Below are 18,477 nucleotides of genomic sequence, written 5' to 3' on the forward strand. Positions count from 1 at the left end.
TTCATTTTCATCAAATTCTTAGGGATTTGGGCATCACTGGCAATTACAGCATTTGCTGTCCATCCCAGTTCACTAGTGGTTCACTAGGCCATTTCAGATTACAGTTAAGAGTCAACCACAGTTTAAGAGTTGACCACATTGCTGTAGATCTGGAGTCACATGTAGGCCAGTCCAGGTTAAGAGTAGCAGATTTCCTTTCCTAAAAGACATCAATGAACCCGTTGTATTTTAGAACAAATAGTACTGGATGTCATGGTCTAACTTTTACTTTCAGGTTTTATGAACTGAATTTAAATATCGCCAGTTGCTATTATAGAGTTGATGGCATTAAAGTAAAGCCGCTGTAGTCTCAGAGGACTATGGGGCTGCTCTGTCTTAAGAGAGACACAATTAGCAGTGGTTTAACGTCAGACTCACCATGCCTCAGGCAAGGGTGAGGTTGAGACCTTTGTGCTGACTTGTGCAGGTACGGGATTTGAACCCATGCTATTGGCATCACTACGTATCCCGCTCTCCAGCCAACCAACCTTATCACCAAAGCGACCTAGTCAATGGACTTGTTAAAAATCCCTTTGACAGCACACAACGTCCATAACAGGTTCAATCCACAGGAGCAAATTGACTGTCAGAAAACGAAGGTTCTCTATCTCTTATAGCCCTTCCTAATTTCCAAAAATGGACTTTCATTCAAACTGAGGCCCATGGGCAATGTACTGCAGAGGTTTTCTTTCTGTAGGATGCCTGACCAGGAAACTCTCCAACTTTATCAACTTACCATCAGGCATATTGAAAGATTCAAAGCTGATATCAAACTATTTGGCTACATTATGGATGCACCTTTCACAGCCAGGGAGCTCTGGCATGGGATTCGAAACTGAGCCACAAGACCTCCAAATCAACACTGTCTGATGAAAAATTAATAGTGCCAGACCACAGCAATTATTGTCACGAGAAAGTAAAAGGCCATCCTGGAGCACTTGTGTTATTTTGTCATTGAAGTATTTTGTCAGGAGAGGATAGAAGAGCTTTTGTCTGGACCTCGTGCATCTTGCATTCATTCAAGGTGTTATTTTGTTAAAAATAAGAAAATAGAAAGTCTCTCAACTCTGAGATATTTAACCTTGATTAGCACAAAACACTTCTGATATGCATCCCTGCCAGAGGAAAAATCTAAATTGCGGAAGAGATTGTTCTAGCTTTTGCTTTCCCCATTTTCTTCTTTGCTGATCTGGAATAGGTATTTTGTTCAAGATGTAAAGTCATTGGAGCTGAGAAAATCAAGATAAAATCCAAGTAGGTGTGATGAGCCTGACTTGAATCAGTTTGTGACTTAGCTGCTGCCTTCTAATTAAAATGTCTTCATATGCTGCCTTTTCAGTTGCTGCTAATCAAATTCTAAGCAAAAGAGGTGGCATGGATATTTTCTATTCATTGCTTCATTCTGCAACAAATTTCCTGCCTTGTAATTAAATAAGTTGAAAAGCCTCCATTCTAAAAGTGAAGAAATCTGCAAACCTGTCCGGTAATAAAAGTGTGATGAATGCAATCACCGTTGGCAGCAAATGTAGGGAGTGAACCATTCTTGCATTGAGAGCAGCTTGATTTTCCTCATATTTAAAGGCACGTTGTCAAAGGGCTATCATGCTATATATAAGTTGTTTGCTGGGAATGTATTCTGCAGTCTCTTATATCACCATTCACAATGGGGAAGCTGGGAATTACCCAATCTAACATTCCATCTGACAGGAAGCCTCATAGTATTCAGCGTCGTGGGTATAAATCATATTCTTCTAGTCAGTAATGAATATAGTCTCCCTCACACATCTCCCATTGTTTGTCCTTTTAAATTGTGATATCCCTTGACATTCCTAGATCTCCCTCTACCATCCACCAAGTTGCAAGTAGGCGTACAGAGCAGTTGGGTCACTTCATTTCAAACATAGATCATTTCATGTTAATGATAGGAGTGCCAACTTACCTTGCTCAATTGATAAAGCTCTTTCCATTATGAGGCCACTTTTCAGCCACTCTTGCACTAGTACTCTTATTTTAATCAGCTTTTAGATTTGTAACCAGGTTGAGATATTTCCGCTTATACGCGAGAAAGTCTAGGGTGTGCTGAGATTTCTAGCAGTGTGAACAGGAAGAAAATGGTGTGTTTTCATCAACTTTTCTTGTCAAAGGGTGTTTTGCCTCATCATTCAAGAGGCTCATGGAGAAGCTGCAAAGTAGCCATGCCATGTAGCAGAGAGCAACGTAGATTGGGAGTGCTTGAGAAATGGTTTGCAAATTCAACTAATTGGTGCTAAGCAGACAAGGCAAGTAATAGAGTCATAGAGATGCACAGCATGGAAACAGACCCTTCGGTCCAACTCATCCATGCTGACCTGATATCCTAAACTTATCTAGTCCCACTTGCCAGCATTCGGCCTGTATCTCTCTAAACCCTTCCTATTCATATGCCCAGCCAGGTGCCTTTTTCATGTTGTAATCATACTAGCCTCCACCACTTCTTCTGATAGCTCATTCCACGCACATATCACCCTCTGCGTGAAAATGTTGCCCCTTAGATCCCTTTTAAATGTTTACCCTCTCATCTTAAACCTATGCCCTCTAGTTTTGGACTCCCCACCCACAGGAAAAGACCTTGTCTATTTACTCTATCTATGACCCTCATGATTTTATAAACCTTAATAAGGTGACCCCTTAGCCTCTGATGCTGCAAGGAAAATTGTCTCAGTCTATTCAGCCTTTCCCTGTAGCTTAAAACCAGAACCCTGACAAAATCCTTGTAAATCTTTTCTGAACTCTTTCAAGTTTGGCAACATTCTTTCTATAGCAGGGACACAACAATTGCAGCCAGTATTCCAAAAGTGGTCTAACTAATGCCCTGTACAGTCACAATGTGACCTCCCAACTCCTATACTCGATATATTGACCAAGAAAGGCAAGCATACCAAAAGCCTTCTTCATTATACTCAATGCAGTGACCAGTAGAAGGCAGCATACCAAACACTTTCTTTACTATCCTACTGACCTGAGACTCCACTCTCAAGGAAAACTATGAACCTGTACTCCAAGCTCTCTTTGTTCAGCAATATTCCCCAGGACCTTAACATGAAATGTACAAGTCCTGCCCTGATTTGACTTTCCAAAATGCAGTACTTCACATTTATCTAAATTAAACTCCACTTGCCACTCTGCGGTCCATTGGCCCATCTGATCAAGATCCCGTTGTACTTTGAGGTAACCTTCTTCACTACACGTCCCCTACATCTTCCCTAGACCTCTAATTTTGGTACCATGTGCAAACTTTCTAACCATACCTCCTATGTTCACATCCAAATCATTTATATAAATGATGACAAGCAGTGGACCCAGCACTGAACTTTGTGGCACACAAGTGGCCATTGGCCTCCAGTCTGAAAAGCAACCCTCCACCACCACCGTCTGTCTTCTACATTTGAGCCAGTTCTGTATCCAAATAGATAGATCTCCATCTATTGCATGTGATCTAACCTTGCTAACCAGTTTACCATCAGGAACCTTGTTCAATGCCTTACTGATGTCTATATAGATTACTTCTATTGTTGTGCCCTCATCAACCCTTTGTTACTTCTTCAAAAAACTCAAGTTAGTGAGACACAATTTTCCACACACATAGCTGAAATGACAATGCATAATATTGCCCAATTCTATCAGCAACCTGGGTAAACCTGTAGTATATAAGTGATAATTTGACAAGTTAACTTGCAAGACTTCTGCGTACAGCCTAGTGCCTCAATAGTGAGTGGCTTGGCACACTCCAGATGGGAAGTTTTAAGTGTCTTCCTTCTTATTCAATGAGATCAAAAGGATGTAAGGCAATGTGTTATTTCCAGTCTTGCTGCATGGGGAACACACAGCAAATATGTTTACACTTGCAAAGACTTCTTGTTCCAGAATGTAGTGTTAACTGTCCAAGGGAAAGGAATGCTTAATAATAGAGAGCAATATGAGTAATGTGTTGGTCAGGTAAAGTTGCCATGGTTTTATGAGACTGTAAGGCTGCTGTCTCATGTGAGAGAGGTGGTGGTTTAACCAGAGGATCACCACATGTGAGGCAAAGGGAGGAGAGTTCTTCATGGTAACCTCTGCCTGTGCAGGAATTGGACCCATACTGTTGGTATCACTGCATCACGAATCAGCTGTCTGGTCAACTGAGCTAACTGACCCTATTTATAGAGTCATACAGCATAGAAACAGGCCCTTTGATCCAACTCATCCAAGAGAAATGCAAGTCTATATTAGTAGAGAGAAATACAACATTGGTGTAGGTAATCTGTGAATCCTAAATTGACCAAGAGGGGTTCCCATTTTCAACAATTGTGACTAATAAGGAAGACATAAAAATGATTACTAAATGGGGAAGGAAACCAAATTAAAAGGACATTTAATATGTATTATTGAAAAATTTATGTTTTAGTTGATCTCAATAGCAAAATTGGTGAGTTGAATAATTTGCTTGTGGATTGACTAAGCTTGAGTTATAACTGAACAGCATAACCTTTCCCACTGATCTAGCTGACATTCATGAGTCACAACGGCCTATAAATGAGTTGCTGAATACAGTGAAGGCAAAAAAAAACTGTAGGTGTTGAAAATCTGAAATAAAGTTAAATTGGAATCAGAATGTTAACTCTGTTTTTCTCTCTCTACAAGCGCTGAGTTTCTCCAGCATTTTATCTTTTAATATCTCAGTGCAGTGCATTTCATTGAATATTCCACAATCATTGAGTTGAAGTAGCTATGAATAAATCAACTCATTGCACCTCTGCTAAACACATTCCTTATCATGTGAATCTGTCCCACTGATGTCCCTGTTTTAGATACCAGTGTAACTATTCTGTGCTGAAATCTAAAGCTGACATAAGCATAAGAACAAAGCAATTAATCTAGTGTATTAGGCAGTGTTGGCTGAGGCTTAGAGGCAGGCTATTTTTGGTCAATAGTAATTCTGTATTAAAATGTCATAGCTGCTGTAACATGCTCCTTAAACACAATGCAATGCTTATTCCAGTGTTGGAACAATTTTTGACATTCGCTGATGCTTTAGGCAGTAGCAACTAAACAGAAGGTGAATAGCGTGGAAGACTGTGTGTATCAGAGTTCACTAAAAGCCATTTCAGAAAAATGCAATTGACGAAGATTGCAGCTGTATTCGGACAATCAAAATAACAACTTACACTTATGTTTTGCCTCTCATTAAGAAAAATATTGCAAGGTATTTTATGGGTGAGGAACAGGGTATGCATATGTGGGAGGGAAGTGACTGAACTCATCATTGAGATGTACTTTAGGAAGTCTTTTAAAACTAGGCATAAAGTGGCAAGGCAGAGGAGGTTAGGGAGGGATTTCCAAAAGGGAAGGTTGGGCTGAATCACAATAAGATCTGAAACAAATACTGGAGCAAGAGAGTGCTGAATACTGCCTCCAGGCATGGTGCAGTTTTGTCGTTGAGGGTATAGAAAAAAAAAATCCACTTGAAGTTCCTTCAAATCTTATGAATGATCTCTGTTTGACAGCTTAAGTATCAGAAGATCACTGGACCTGAAACGTTGACTCTTCTTTCTCCACACAGATGCTGCCAGACCTGCTGAGTTTCTCCAGAAATTTCTGTTTTATCTCAGGTGGCTTAGATCAGGCTTAGGTTCACACTACCTTGCAGTCAGTGTTCAACATCTGAGACATTAACCCAGGAAGAGCAAGAACGAAGTGTCCGTTTAATCATCAAAGCAGTGATTACTCTTTAATACTGACTCAGAGGAGGAGATGTAGAAATGAGCCAATTTGAGCAGATCTTCATCTAGGATGAAAAGCAAGTCAAGCAGCTGCTATCAAACCCTCATTGACAATGTTTTGTTGACGCATCGAGACAACAAATGCTCACAGGCAATTCAGCTAATTTATAAAATCACAAAATAGAAACTTTGCAGACCTTGTTTTGCATGTAAATACTTAGATGGGATTTGTATCTCTTTGTGTTGCGATTCTGACGAACGATCAAGACAATGCAGTGAAAACTCAATGATTCAGATTCCACAATATCTTCTGTATATGCTTTCTGACCTTCTCTGTTAGGTATTTAGATTTGAAATGTTATTGGAAAAGGGCATTATGGTATGGCTACAGAGTCAATACTCTGTGAAGCTGGAGGAGCATCAGCATCAGAGGAACAGGAAAGTTGATGTTTCGGGTCAGCACCCACTGCGAAGCCTCTATCTCTGAGAGATTTATAACTCCATTATGGTATGGCTGTTTGTTTTCATTTTCTACTTCATATAACTCTGTGTCATGTAGATGGACATGAAAAACCAGGAAGGTTGTCAAGTGCTGACCTCCTAAGGATATTTTATCATGTTTTCTTTCTGTAATTATCTTACAGACTGTAGATAAAGAACTCCAAGCCCTCATAGCACAGAATTTCATACCAGGAAGACCACTCGGCACAAGAACTAAGCTAAAGCAGAGACAGAAATTGCTGGAGAAAAACAGCAGGCCTGGCATTCTCTGTGGTTAGAGAAACTGTTAACATTTCAAGTCCATTATGTCACATCTTCAGAATCCAGTTCTGAAAAAAGAGGCAAATCTGACTCAAAGCATTAACTCTGCTGCCAAACCTGCTGAGTTTCTCCAGCATTTTCTGTTTTTATTTCAGATTCCCAGCACTCTGTAATTTGCTTTTATTACCAGAAGCAGGTTGTTTGCATGAAGCACTAAAATGCCTGCAAGCTGATTACATGGCAGTACCTGAGGAAAATGGCTTCCAAAGGCTATTTTCCATAGAAATTGTACCGTCTGTTGTGAGGAAGTGTGTTGCCAACTTAGAATAGCATGGTGTCACTGTCTTCATTTTTTCAACTTTCAACTTGTCCCAGGCTAGCACGCTGGTCAATGGGAACATCAGATTATACACATACAGCATGACACTGATTGGCATGCAGTTTCATAATGTCTGATGAAGGGTCTAGGCCCGAAACGTCAGCTTTTGTGCTCCTGAGATGCTGCTTGGCCTGCTGTGTTCATCCAGCCTCACATTTTATTATCTTGGAATCTCCAGCATCTGCAGTTCCCATTATCTCTGGCATGCAGTTTCACTTTTTTTTATTGCGTGCCCATGGAGCAATCTCTGCTCCCAGTGTCAGTGTCTTTCTGGATTACTTTCCACTTGCTCATGGAATGTGGGTGTTGCTGGCTGGGTAGGCAATAATTTGCCTGGACCTAGTTGCTGTTGAGAAAGTGATGGTGAGCTGCCTTCTTGAACCACTGTAGTCTATGTGTTGTAGGTAGACCCACAATGCTTTTAGGGAAGGAATTCCAGGATTTTGACCCAGCGACACTGAAGGAATGTTATGTATTTTGAAGTCTGAAATGTGAGTGGCTTGGAGAGGAACTTTGAAAGTGGTGTGGGTTCCCACGTATCTGCTGCACTTGTCCTTCTAGATGGTCGTGGCCGTGGCTTTGGAAGATGCTGTCCTAGGACCTTCAGTGAGTTTTTGAACAGTGCCTTGTTGATGGTACACCGCTGTTGTTGAGTGTCAGATGTAGAGGGAGTGGAGCTTTCTAGATTTGCGTTGCCCTGGAGGCTTGTTGAGTTGAAGCTGCCCTCATCCAGGCTAGTGGGGAGTGTTCCACCACACTCCTGATTTGAATCTTGTAGATGTGGGGAATCAGGAGGTAAGTTACTTAATGCAGGATTCCTAACATCCTGCCTGGCCTTGTAGCCTTGTCCAGCTCAGTGTGTAGTCAATGGTAAGCCCCAGGATGGCATTAGTTAGGGATTCATTGAGGGTAACGAGGTTCTGCTAAATCTTTTTCCAATGTAAATGTGTCCATATTCGAACGGAAAATCTATGCTTAGAAAAATAAATGGGAACCCATTCTTTTATAACAAAGTGTGAAGCTGGATGAACACAGCGGGCCAAGCAGCATCTCAGGACCACAAAAGCTGACGTTTCAGGCCTAGATCCTTCATCAGACAGATTCAGCCCGAAACGTCAGCTGTCTCTCTGATGAAGGTCTCGGCTCGAAACGTCAGCTTTTGTGCTCCTGAGATGCTGCTTGGCCTGCTGTGTTCATCCAGCTTCACATTTTGTTATCTTGGATTCTCCAGCATCTGCAGTTCCCATTATCTCTGATCCAGTCTTTTAACCTGATTAGCGACAAGTCAGAAAGTGGAGAAGTTCAACAGCAGTTAAAGTGCTGCTGATAAGCCCTGAAAGGGGTTGACTGTAATGTGCATTGGGAGTGTGGCTAAAGATTCCAACTTGCAGCTCACGTTGAAGCTTGTTCGCTGTTCAAGTTCCTGTTCCATCTGAGAGCTCAAGATCACTGCTGTATTCATTCCTCTGCGTTGGCTTTTCCAAAAATGTTCAATTGGACAGTGAAATTTGCAGCCTCTTCTGCTGTCTTTACAGGATTCTTTGTCTAGGATAGACCTTCCTGATCTAGCTTTCTCGGACAAACAAAGAGATGTTTCAAGGTCACGGCACAGAGATAGAGGCCAATTAGGCTTTTCAGTCACAGCTAACTCTCTGCAAATCAACTGAATCATTCTTCCTATTGCATCCTTTTCCACAGTGCGGCATTTTATTTCATTCCTCATGCTTTTCTGATCCGCTCTTTCAAATCCACAATAAGTCTGCCTTCTTCACAGCCAGTACATTTCAGATTCTAAACGCACCTTGCACAAAAAGTAATTCCTGCTGTTACCTTTTGGTATTTTGCTGATCACCTTCAATCTATGTCCCTACTTTTGTTGCTTTTACCAGTGGGACTACCTTTCTGTTGGGGTTTATCCTGCAAAAGTGATTTCCTCTTGCCTGGGAATGGTCTTCAGAAAAAGCTGAAGGCGTGAGCAATATAGTAGCAATTGTCGGGGAGCAGAACTCTATGCACGACTTCATTGCAGAATACTCGTTGCAAAAACACTACACTTCGTTCAGCAGCTGCAAACTTTGCTTTAAAAGCAAACAAAGTAGCCTACCTATCAGTCATTTGCCTTTTGTGAAAATATGGGCATGGAGTCTCTTAGAATTCAGCATGGTACCTGATTTGCATAAGTTCACTGATGGTGGGTTTTTTCTACTGTAACTAAAGAATCATTTTTGATGCCAGTAACGTGCATCAGATAACCAGCTATCCTGCCAATCAGACAAATCAGGTCAGAGATGGGTGGTCATCATTCCCATCCTCTGCTAGTGATGAATCTTGAAACAGATATTAATTTTGAAAATGGGCTTGAAAGAAACATTGATACACCATTTGAGATCCTGAAAGGGCTTACACCTTAACACTTTTCACCATCACTTTAAAATGCTTAAATATAATGTTCCCAGGATTTAAAAATGCACAGCACCTCTCACCCTGAGTATTATGTGTGTCTGCGTATGTTTGCTTGACACACTTCATTGCCTGAATTAGAAATTTGCCCAAAACTGTCTTCCTCAACCTTAACAGAAAGTTAATAGGTCACTTATTACTTAATATGTGTGAAATTCTGATTGTGTGCATGATGGGCGCCATGTTTTGTTCAAAAGACAACAGTAACACAAAAGTGATAAATTGTAATTGAAGTGCTCTTAAGGCATTTAAGAAATGAATGAGATAATTTATGAATGCTGGAGTAAGCAAAAATCACAAAAAGACACATTGTGAAAACTAATTCAGTCATTTTAAAATGAATTGTGATGATGAACTTAATTTTTAAGCAAACGATGGCGTATCAACATGTGAATGCATATATTGTGACTGTAGTAAATGAAGTTTTAATTGGATAAGAGTCTATTTCCATTTAAACTTAATACCTTTCTCTGGGATGCAATAAGCTTCAACCGGATTTACCCTTAAACTCATTAAATGTAATTATCTCAGAATTCTCAGTTTGATTCAATTGCATTATTGTAGGTCAGTAATGCTGATTATGGTCGAAAGAAAAAGACACTCTGACACAAAAAAGGTAACTGGTTATTGATTTTTGAATGTGGCGGAAAATTGATGAGCAAGTTTTCAGTCTTTGCACTTCATCAAAAAGGGGCAGTGTTGCCATGGTGAGTAATATAGCATGATGTTGCCATAGTAAAGTATCTGGTGCAATAGCATCATTTTGCTGACAGTATCTGACTGTTGCATCCCTAATTCAGTGAAAAAATGATGAGTCACGTCGTGGGATTTGATTAGTTATTTAGCAAACTTGTTGTCTCACGCCAGTTAAAACATGAGGTGAATCTGTCTGCAAAAATCCACACCATGGCACCTTTTGGGTTTTAGGTTTTGAGTCGTTGAATGTGCTTGTAAAATATGTCGTTTCTTTGTCATCAGCCCCTTATTGTAGCCCACCAAGCCCACCTCGGCATGGCATGGTTCACACTCAAACAGGAGGCCTACCTGGTAGCACAGTGCAATTCAGCTGTGATCCAGGTTACCGGCTGATTGGACAGGCTGTTGCAACGTGCTCTCGATCCCCTCAAGGCTGGTATAACTGGAATACCATTCCTCCTCTTTGTCAAGGTAAGAAAACCATCCCACGTAAAAACAGAATCTTCACTTTTGGAAATCAATAGTTAAAAGGAAATTGAAAGTAAAAACCAGCAAGCCTATCATGGTCTGATCCTAGTTCTCGTGAGGATTTCAATCCACTGCCAGAGAAGAGTATATTAGAGACGTTTTCAAAGAATTTTGGCAGCTGTTTTCTCCATTCAATGAAAAACCATGTGCCACAGCACGCAACAGCCTTGAGATGCCTTTAAGAATGTCCTGAGTGACCAGAACATAATGGATAGTGTGCTGGCCTTACTAAAGTGTTGCTATGTTCAAGTATTCCCACATTCTTTTTAAAATGGGCACAAAAGTAAAATTTCCCACTGGTTTGCACAAATAAGCAGTGATACATAAATGTAATTTATTTGTGCACAGTACAGGACAATGGTGAACAATTTTTGGAATACTGCATTCAATTCTGGTGTCCCTGCTATAGGAATCATGTTGTGAAACTTGAAATGGTTCAGAAAAGATTTACAAAGATGTTGCTGGGGCTGAAGGGTTTATGCAACAGGGTGAGGCTGAATAGGCTGTTTATTTTTTCCGCTGGAATATTAGAGCCTGCAGGGTGACCTTTTAGAGGTTTATAAAATCATTAGGGTCATGGATATGGTGAATAGGGGAGCCCAAAACCAGAAGGCATTGGTTTAATGTGAGAGGAGAAAGCTTTAAAAGAGGCCTGAGGGGCTACGTTTTCATGCAGAGAGTGGAGCATGTGTGATATGAGCTGCCAGAGGAGGTGGTGGAGACTGATACAATTACGACATTTAAAAGGCATCTGGATGGGTACATGAATAGGAACGGTTTAGAGCGATATGGGCCAAAAGCTGATAAGTGGGACTACGTCAGTTTAGGATATCTGGTTGGCATGGACAAGTTGGACTGAAGGGTCTATTTCCATGTGGTATAACTCTATAACTGGAATAAGGCTGGTGGAGTCTCAAGTGATAGGATTCGGTCACAGAAATAGCATAGAAAATAATTCAGAGTGAAGTTGAGGACGATGATGTTAGATGCACTTCTGTTTCTATCTTTCAAATCATTTGCTTAGTTGACTGTTGCGCAGGTGATTAACACAAGTGTCCATGAGTTCATGTGTACCCAATATAATGGATGCAATATGATCAGCCCCTCCAAATTAGTGCAATTGGTTGGAATGTGCCAGATGGTACAGACAGTTTGGTGAGCATTGAGGCAAGCTACCATAAAATGCAATAGATGATTTGACCAATAAAGTTTGGATCACTATTCACTAGTGCTTAAGATTCTGTGATCCTTCGCTATATTTGATTTGATTTCATGCAGATTAAGCAGTTACTTGAGTGGAACTGATGTCAAAACTCTAGGCCAATCATTTATAAATAGCTTTATGGTGTTTAAAATAAAACATTACTCAAATCTGGTTTAAACAGAGAATTGAAGGGCTATGTTTTTCTTTAAATTGCTTATTCTTCACCATTTCACTCATGATGTCATGTGGTGCATACAAATATGAATTGAAATGTGTTGAAATGTTGTTTCTTTTTATTTGCTTGTTCTATTTTTTCCTGCCTTTTCCATCTTAATGCTTTCTTTGCCTCAAGCTTTTTAGTTCCCTTCATGTTAAATGTTGTTTACAGCCACAAGCTTTCTCAAGTGCCACTTTGGAGTGAATGAGTTATCACAGAAAGCTGCTTTTCCTTCTCAAAGTGTATAACCTTATTGCTCCCCCTACTTCAATATTCTATAACCTCAAATTGCACAACCTGTTAATAGTTTAGCTGCATTTTACCACAGGGTGAGGCAACGCATTGGACTAACAATGTGCTATGATGCAACCATTGATATCTCCTTTCATGTTAAAGCAGCAATGTTTACATTGGTGAATCTATCAAACAAAAGTAACACTCGTTCTTTTTCAGCTATTTCTTGTGGTGTTCCAAAAGCCCCAGATAATGGGACGGTCTTTGGAAGAGAGTACACTCTCGGAACAAGGGCCATATATCAGTGCAATGAAGGATATAGGTTGCAATCTGGTGAACTGTCAACTGCCGTCTGCCAGGAAAATGGAAAATGGAGCAACAATGATAACCCCCCATTGTGTGTGGGTAAGTGTGCCTTTCGGACGTGAGTCACATCGCCTCTGAAAAGATATCACTATGTGAGTGAAGGAATACAGATTGACCTGCATTCTCAAGGTCCCCAGCCGTCCGACTGGTTAGACTTCCAGCAGATTATGATATTGTCCTGTGGGTTTCTTGTCTGTCTGTTGCCATTTCTCTCTGGTCACTCCTATGGTATTGGCCAGAGGAAGCTTGCATAACATTCTGCCTTTTAGACCTGCGGATCTGAGGAAGATATTTGAACATTTCTAAATATTGTAAAATTGGGAACCGTGGAAACACAGGAGTGTTAGGCTCCAACTACAGAATCACAAAAAGTCATTGGTCAAGTACAAAAAGAAAATTGTAATTAAGATGGTTACTGTAATGTTGACCTTTATTTCAAGGGTGCTAGAATTCAAAAAGTTGCAAAGTTATTCTACATGAGCATGCATTTCATGGTTCGACTCCATTTTGCATACAGAATTAATTTTGAGTAAGAATGATATATATTGCCCTCAGAGAGAGGCAATGCAATTTCAACAAAATGTTACCAGGATTAAAAGTATTAAATAATGAGGAGATTCCAAACAGGGGGCATAGATTTCCTTGAACTGAAAGTGAACAAGTATTCTAATTGACATATTTAAGATTATTTTAAAAATCAACAAGGCCAAGAGAGAGAATTTGGTTCTGTTGGGATCCAAACAAACCACCTACAATTAGACAAATTACTCCTTCATGCAGAAGGCACCAGAAATCTGGAACTATCTGAATCTATTTGCACTCCCACATTTCCATTCTGCCCCTGCCCCTACCCCCTCCACCTCTGCCACACCCCAAATAAAATTTGTTTAGAATGGATCTATTTAACACTTCAAAACTGAGAAAGTTTTGATGGGCCAGTGTCTTAAGGGTAACTATGGCAAACAAATGAAGGTATGATACAGATTAGGCACAATCCAATTAAATAATGGAACTTGCCAAAGAGGCCAAATCCCTACTTCCCTGTTTCTATGCTTTCCTGCTCATTCCCCATTTTCTTTATGAGCATTTTTTTTTTCTGAACTGTCTGAGTCTTCATGAAAATAATTTGTGGGTTGTGCTTCAACAAAGGTTTTTCAGCTGAAAATTTCATGTTATGGCTAATCTGTGCAAAGATTTTTCCCCTAACCCCTGAATTATTTTTCTTTTATGGTTCTGTGAAATTTGTAACCTTTCATTCCTATTTTACTTTCTGAGTTGAAAGAAACACTCAGAATTAGGCAGCGCAGATGGGTGCATTTCAACCCCTTCTGTTTCTGTCGTGTCTTTGAAACAGCAATCTAATTATTCTCACTGGCCTGATCTTTGCCTGTAATCCTGCTTTTTTTTTCCTTTTATAAGTACATATTTAGAATGAAAGCTACTCTTGAATCTATTTCCACCACCTTCTTCAGCAGTTCATTTCATTCTCAAGAGCTTTCAATGTAGAAAATAATAATTACTACCTTTTTTTTCCCCTGGACTTGTGCCAGTGTCTGAAATCTGTATCCTTTAGTTACTGACACTTCTACAAGTTGAAGTAATTTACTGCTAGCTACATTCTCCAAACATAATGTTGGGTATCGCTATCAAATCTCCCTTGAGTTTTATTGTTCATTTAATTGTGAGGCCAGCTCTTTTAGATATATATATATTTATTCAAGGAGTCACCTCTTGGATATCAACATTCCTTGCCGCACATTTCAAAAAATGCAGGGTCCACCCCCACTCACTTAAGCTGCTGGTCTATCTTGGAGTAATAGAGTGTGTCTTACGTAGTTGCAAAGATGAATTTATTGTGAATCAACGTATTTTGAACTGGTAAACATAAAGCTGCTTCTGCTGAGAGCATTGACAAAGCCAAGAAAATATTTGTTGAATAAGTGGAAAACATTTCTGCACAGCTGCCATGAGTTCCGAATTAACGTTTTAAGGAATTATAAGAATTTTTAAATCGATTTGCAGTTTGTGAGCAAACTATCATGTAATAAGTGGGCAAAGTCATGACAGAAATAGTGGACATGTTTGTAATTATGTATGTGCTTTTCATGTCCCATAAAGCCACTAAGTGTTTCATAGGCAACGAATTAGAGTCAATTTTTTTTAAGTAGGGAAACTCCTCAATTCACAATTTTGTCAGAAAAAAAGTGTCAATGCACAGCATCTAGGGCAGGGGTAGCAGCCATCAAGGGAACTCTGTCAGTGCTTCCGCTGCCACATGTGTTGACAATAACAGAACTAAGATTCTCATTTACAGTTCCCAGGCTCCACATCACATTTTTGTAATCCCTCCAAGACACATTCAATGGTTGTCACAGTACGCTGCTTTTCATCATCCTTAGGAGCAGCATCGAGGCAACATTGTTCACTCATGCTGAAAGAGAGAGGAATCGTTCAGGCGATTCCATGGGAGGTGTATTCTCGTGCAGGCAGCATCAGTGGATTTAAAAGAAAACACAAGTGAAATCGATGGATTGCAAAATCACCCTCATTTATTACAGATCATTTCAGCGTCTTGTCAATCTTAAACTAAGGAATAGAAAGTTAACTTTTATTTGTGATCAGAAAATTTCAACTCAGTAGGTAATGAAGTAATAAACTGCTATTGACCAATGTTTATTACCTATCCTTATAGCTGTGACATGCCCTGATGTTCATAGTATCCGTGTAGAGCATGGGGACTGGAAGCTGTTATGTGGAAATCCAAATCAATATGGAGCTCAAGTCGTTATCATTTGTGATCCAGGATATTACCTGCAAGGACTTAGGGTCATCAATTGTCGGGCCAATGGTACTTGGAGTGCAGGAGAGCCAAAGCCCATGTGTAATAGTAAGTATGTCATCATGTACTAACACACGGGTTAATATTGTAAAATATCAGCCATGAGCTGATTATTAAACATTCTTGTCAGAAGGAGAGCCATTTCCTTTCAGCTGCTCATGTGTCTGTTTACAGACAGAACACAGTTGAGGCTGGTTAGTGATATTCATGACTGACTCATTAACTGATTTGGTGAAGCAGTACCTAATACTGAAATCAAGCAAGACTCTTGAGTATAAAGCAGAATACAACTTAAACAAGAAATTAGCAGGCTAAAAGAGGCCCCGAAATGTCCCTGGCAAGTCAGATTAAGGAGAATCCCAAGGCTACATATATAGAAGAGGAAGTGGATGAGGTCCTTACCGAATAGTTTGCACCTGTATTCACCAAGGGAAGGGACATGGATTATGGTTAGATGAGGGAGAGGTATTTTGACATTCTAGGTCATGTCAGGATTAAGAAGGAGGAGGTGTTGGGTGTCTTGTAAAGCAAGATAAGGGAGCTATGTCCTCAGGACATAGAACATAGAACATTATGGCACAGTACAGGCCCTTCGGCCCTCCATGTTGTGCTGACTTATCATACCGATCTCAAGCCCATCTAACCTACACTATTCCATGTACGTCCATATGCTTGTCCAATGACGACTTAAATGTACCTAAAGTTGGCGAATCTACTACCGTTGCAGGCAAAGCGTTCCACTCCCTTACTACTCTCTGAGTAAAGAAACTACCTCTGACATCTGTCCTATATCTTTCAACCCTCAATTTAAAGCTATGCCCCCTCGTACTCGCCGTCACCATCCTAGGAAAAAGGCTCTCCCTATCCACCCTATCTAACCCTCTGATTATTTTATATGTTTGAATTAAGTCACCTCTCAACCTTCTTCTCTCTAATGAAAACAGCCTCAAGTCCCTCAGCCATTCCTCGTAAGACCGTCCCTCCATACCAGGCAACATCCCAGTAAATCTCCTCTGCACCCTTTCCAAAGCTTCCACATCCTTCTTATAATGTGGTGACCAGAACTGTACACAATACTCCAAGTGCAGCCGCACCAGAGTTTTGTACAACTTCACCATAACCACTTGGTTCCGGAACCCGATCCCTCTATTAATAAAAGCTAAAACACTGTATGCCTTCTTAACAGCCCTGTCAACCTGGGTGGCAACTTTCAAGGATCTGTGTACATGGACACTGAGATCTCTCTGCTCATCTACACTGCTAAGAATCTTACCATTAGCCCTGTACTTTGCCTTCCGGTTACTGCTACCAAAGTGCATCACCTCACACTTGTCTGCATTAAACTCCATTTGCCACCTCTCAGCCCAGCTCTGCAGCTTATCTATGTCTCTCTGCAACCTACAGCATCCTTTATCACTATCCACAACTCCACCGACCTTAGTGTCGTCTGCAAATTTACTAACCCATCCTTCTACGCCCTCATCCAGGTCATTTATAAAAATGACAAACAGCAGTGGACCCAACACCGACTCTTGCGGAACACCACTAGTAACTGGTCTCCAGGCTGAACATTTCCCATCAACTACCACCCCCTGACTTCTTTCAGCAAGCCAATTTCCAATCCAAGGACCTGGTGGGATCTATCCCAGGATACTTAAGGAAGCAAGTGAGGAAATTGCTGGAGCTTTGACAGAGATGTTTGTATTCAATTTAGCCACAGGAAAGATCTGAGAAGGCTGGAAAATAGCCAATATTGCTATTTTGTTTAAAAAAGTCAACAGGAATAAGCCAGGAAATTGTCGGCCAGTGAGCCTTTTATCAGCGATAGGGAAATTATTGGGGTAGATTCTTCGATACTGTATTTCCTCACAATTAGAGAAGAATGGACGTATTAGCGATAGTCAGAATGGGATTTACACAGAGAAACCTTGTCTCACAAACTTGTTTGATATTTTTGAGAAAGTAACAAAGATGAGGGTAGCACAGTGGATGTTGTCTACCTGGACTTAACTATAGCATTTGACAAGGTTCCTTATAGTCGGCTGTTTCAGAAGATTCAGGCGCATGGGATTCATGGTGAGTTGGCAAGTTGGATCAGAAATGACTTGGTCATAACAGACCGAAGGTAGTGGTGGAATATGTTTTTTTTCTGACTGTAGGTCTGTGACCATTGGTGTTCTGCAAGGTTCCATGCTGGGACTTTTACTGTTTGAAATATATACGGAAATGTTTTGGATGAAAATGTAGGTGGTCTGCTCAGAAATTTTACAGATAACATGAAAATTGACAGTGTTCTGGATGGTGTAAAAAGTTATCAAACGATACATCAGAATGTAAATCAGTTGGAAAGTTGGATGGAGAAATGCTAGACAGAGTTTAATCTGAAGAAGTTTAAGGTAATGCATCTTGAGAGATCAACACAAGAGGCAAGTGTTCATACATTGCAGGACCCACAGGAGCATTGATATACAGAAGAATCTTGAGATTGAAGTCAATAGCTCCCTGAAAGTGGCAACAGAAGTGGATGAGATAGTAAAGAAGACATGCTTGCCTTCATCAGTTTGGGTATCGAGTATAAAAATTAGCAAGTCACATTAATTAGGATACATTTGGAATCTTGTGTAGAACTCTGGTCACCACACCATCAGAAGGATGTGGAGGCTTTGGAGCGGATGCAAAAGAGGTTTACCAGGATATTGTTTGGATTTGAGTGTGTTAGTTTTCAGGAGTGGTTGGACAAACCTGGACTTTTTTCTTCAGAGCATCAGAGGCTGAGGGGTGACCAGATATAAATTATGAGACATGGATCGGGTGGATAGTCAAGAGTCTTTTTCTCAGAGTAGAAATATCAAATATGAGGGGCATAGGATTAAAGTTTAAAGTGAGAGGGGAAAAATTTAAAGCAGATAAGCGAGGCAAATATTTACACATAGCGTGGTAGGTGCCTGGAAACCGGTCTCAAAGAAGGTGGTATAAGCAGACACAATAACAATGTTTAAGAGGCTTTTAAAC

General features: G+C 40.4%; 1 protein-coding gene across 1 annotated transcript in view; it reads left to right on the forward strand.

Moving 5' to 3' along the window:
* The window catches only part of csmd2 (CUB and Sushi multiple domains 2), a 1,700,996-nt gene that overhangs the window by 1,536,794 nt on the left and 145,725 nt on the right, over nucleotides 1–18,477 (forward strand). The window contains exons 49-51 of the mRNA XM_048558072.2: nucleotides 10,360–10,548; nucleotides 12,480–12,665; nucleotides 15,319–15,513. Coding sequence (XP_048414029.2) covers nucleotides 10,360–10,548; nucleotides 12,480–12,665; nucleotides 15,319–15,513 — 570 coding nt within the window. The remainder of the gene's footprint in view (nucleotides 1–10,359; nucleotides 10,549–12,479; nucleotides 12,666–15,318; nucleotides 15,514–18,477) is intronic.

The sequence above is a fragment of the Stegostoma tigrinum genome, chromosome 24, assembly GCF_030684315.1.
Source record: "Stegostoma tigrinum isolate sSteTig4 chromosome 24, sSteTig4.hap1, whole genome shotgun sequence".
Taxonomy (NCBI): Eukaryota; Metazoa; Chordata; class Chondrichthyes; order Orectolobiformes; family Stegostomatidae; genus Stegostoma; species Stegostoma tigrinum.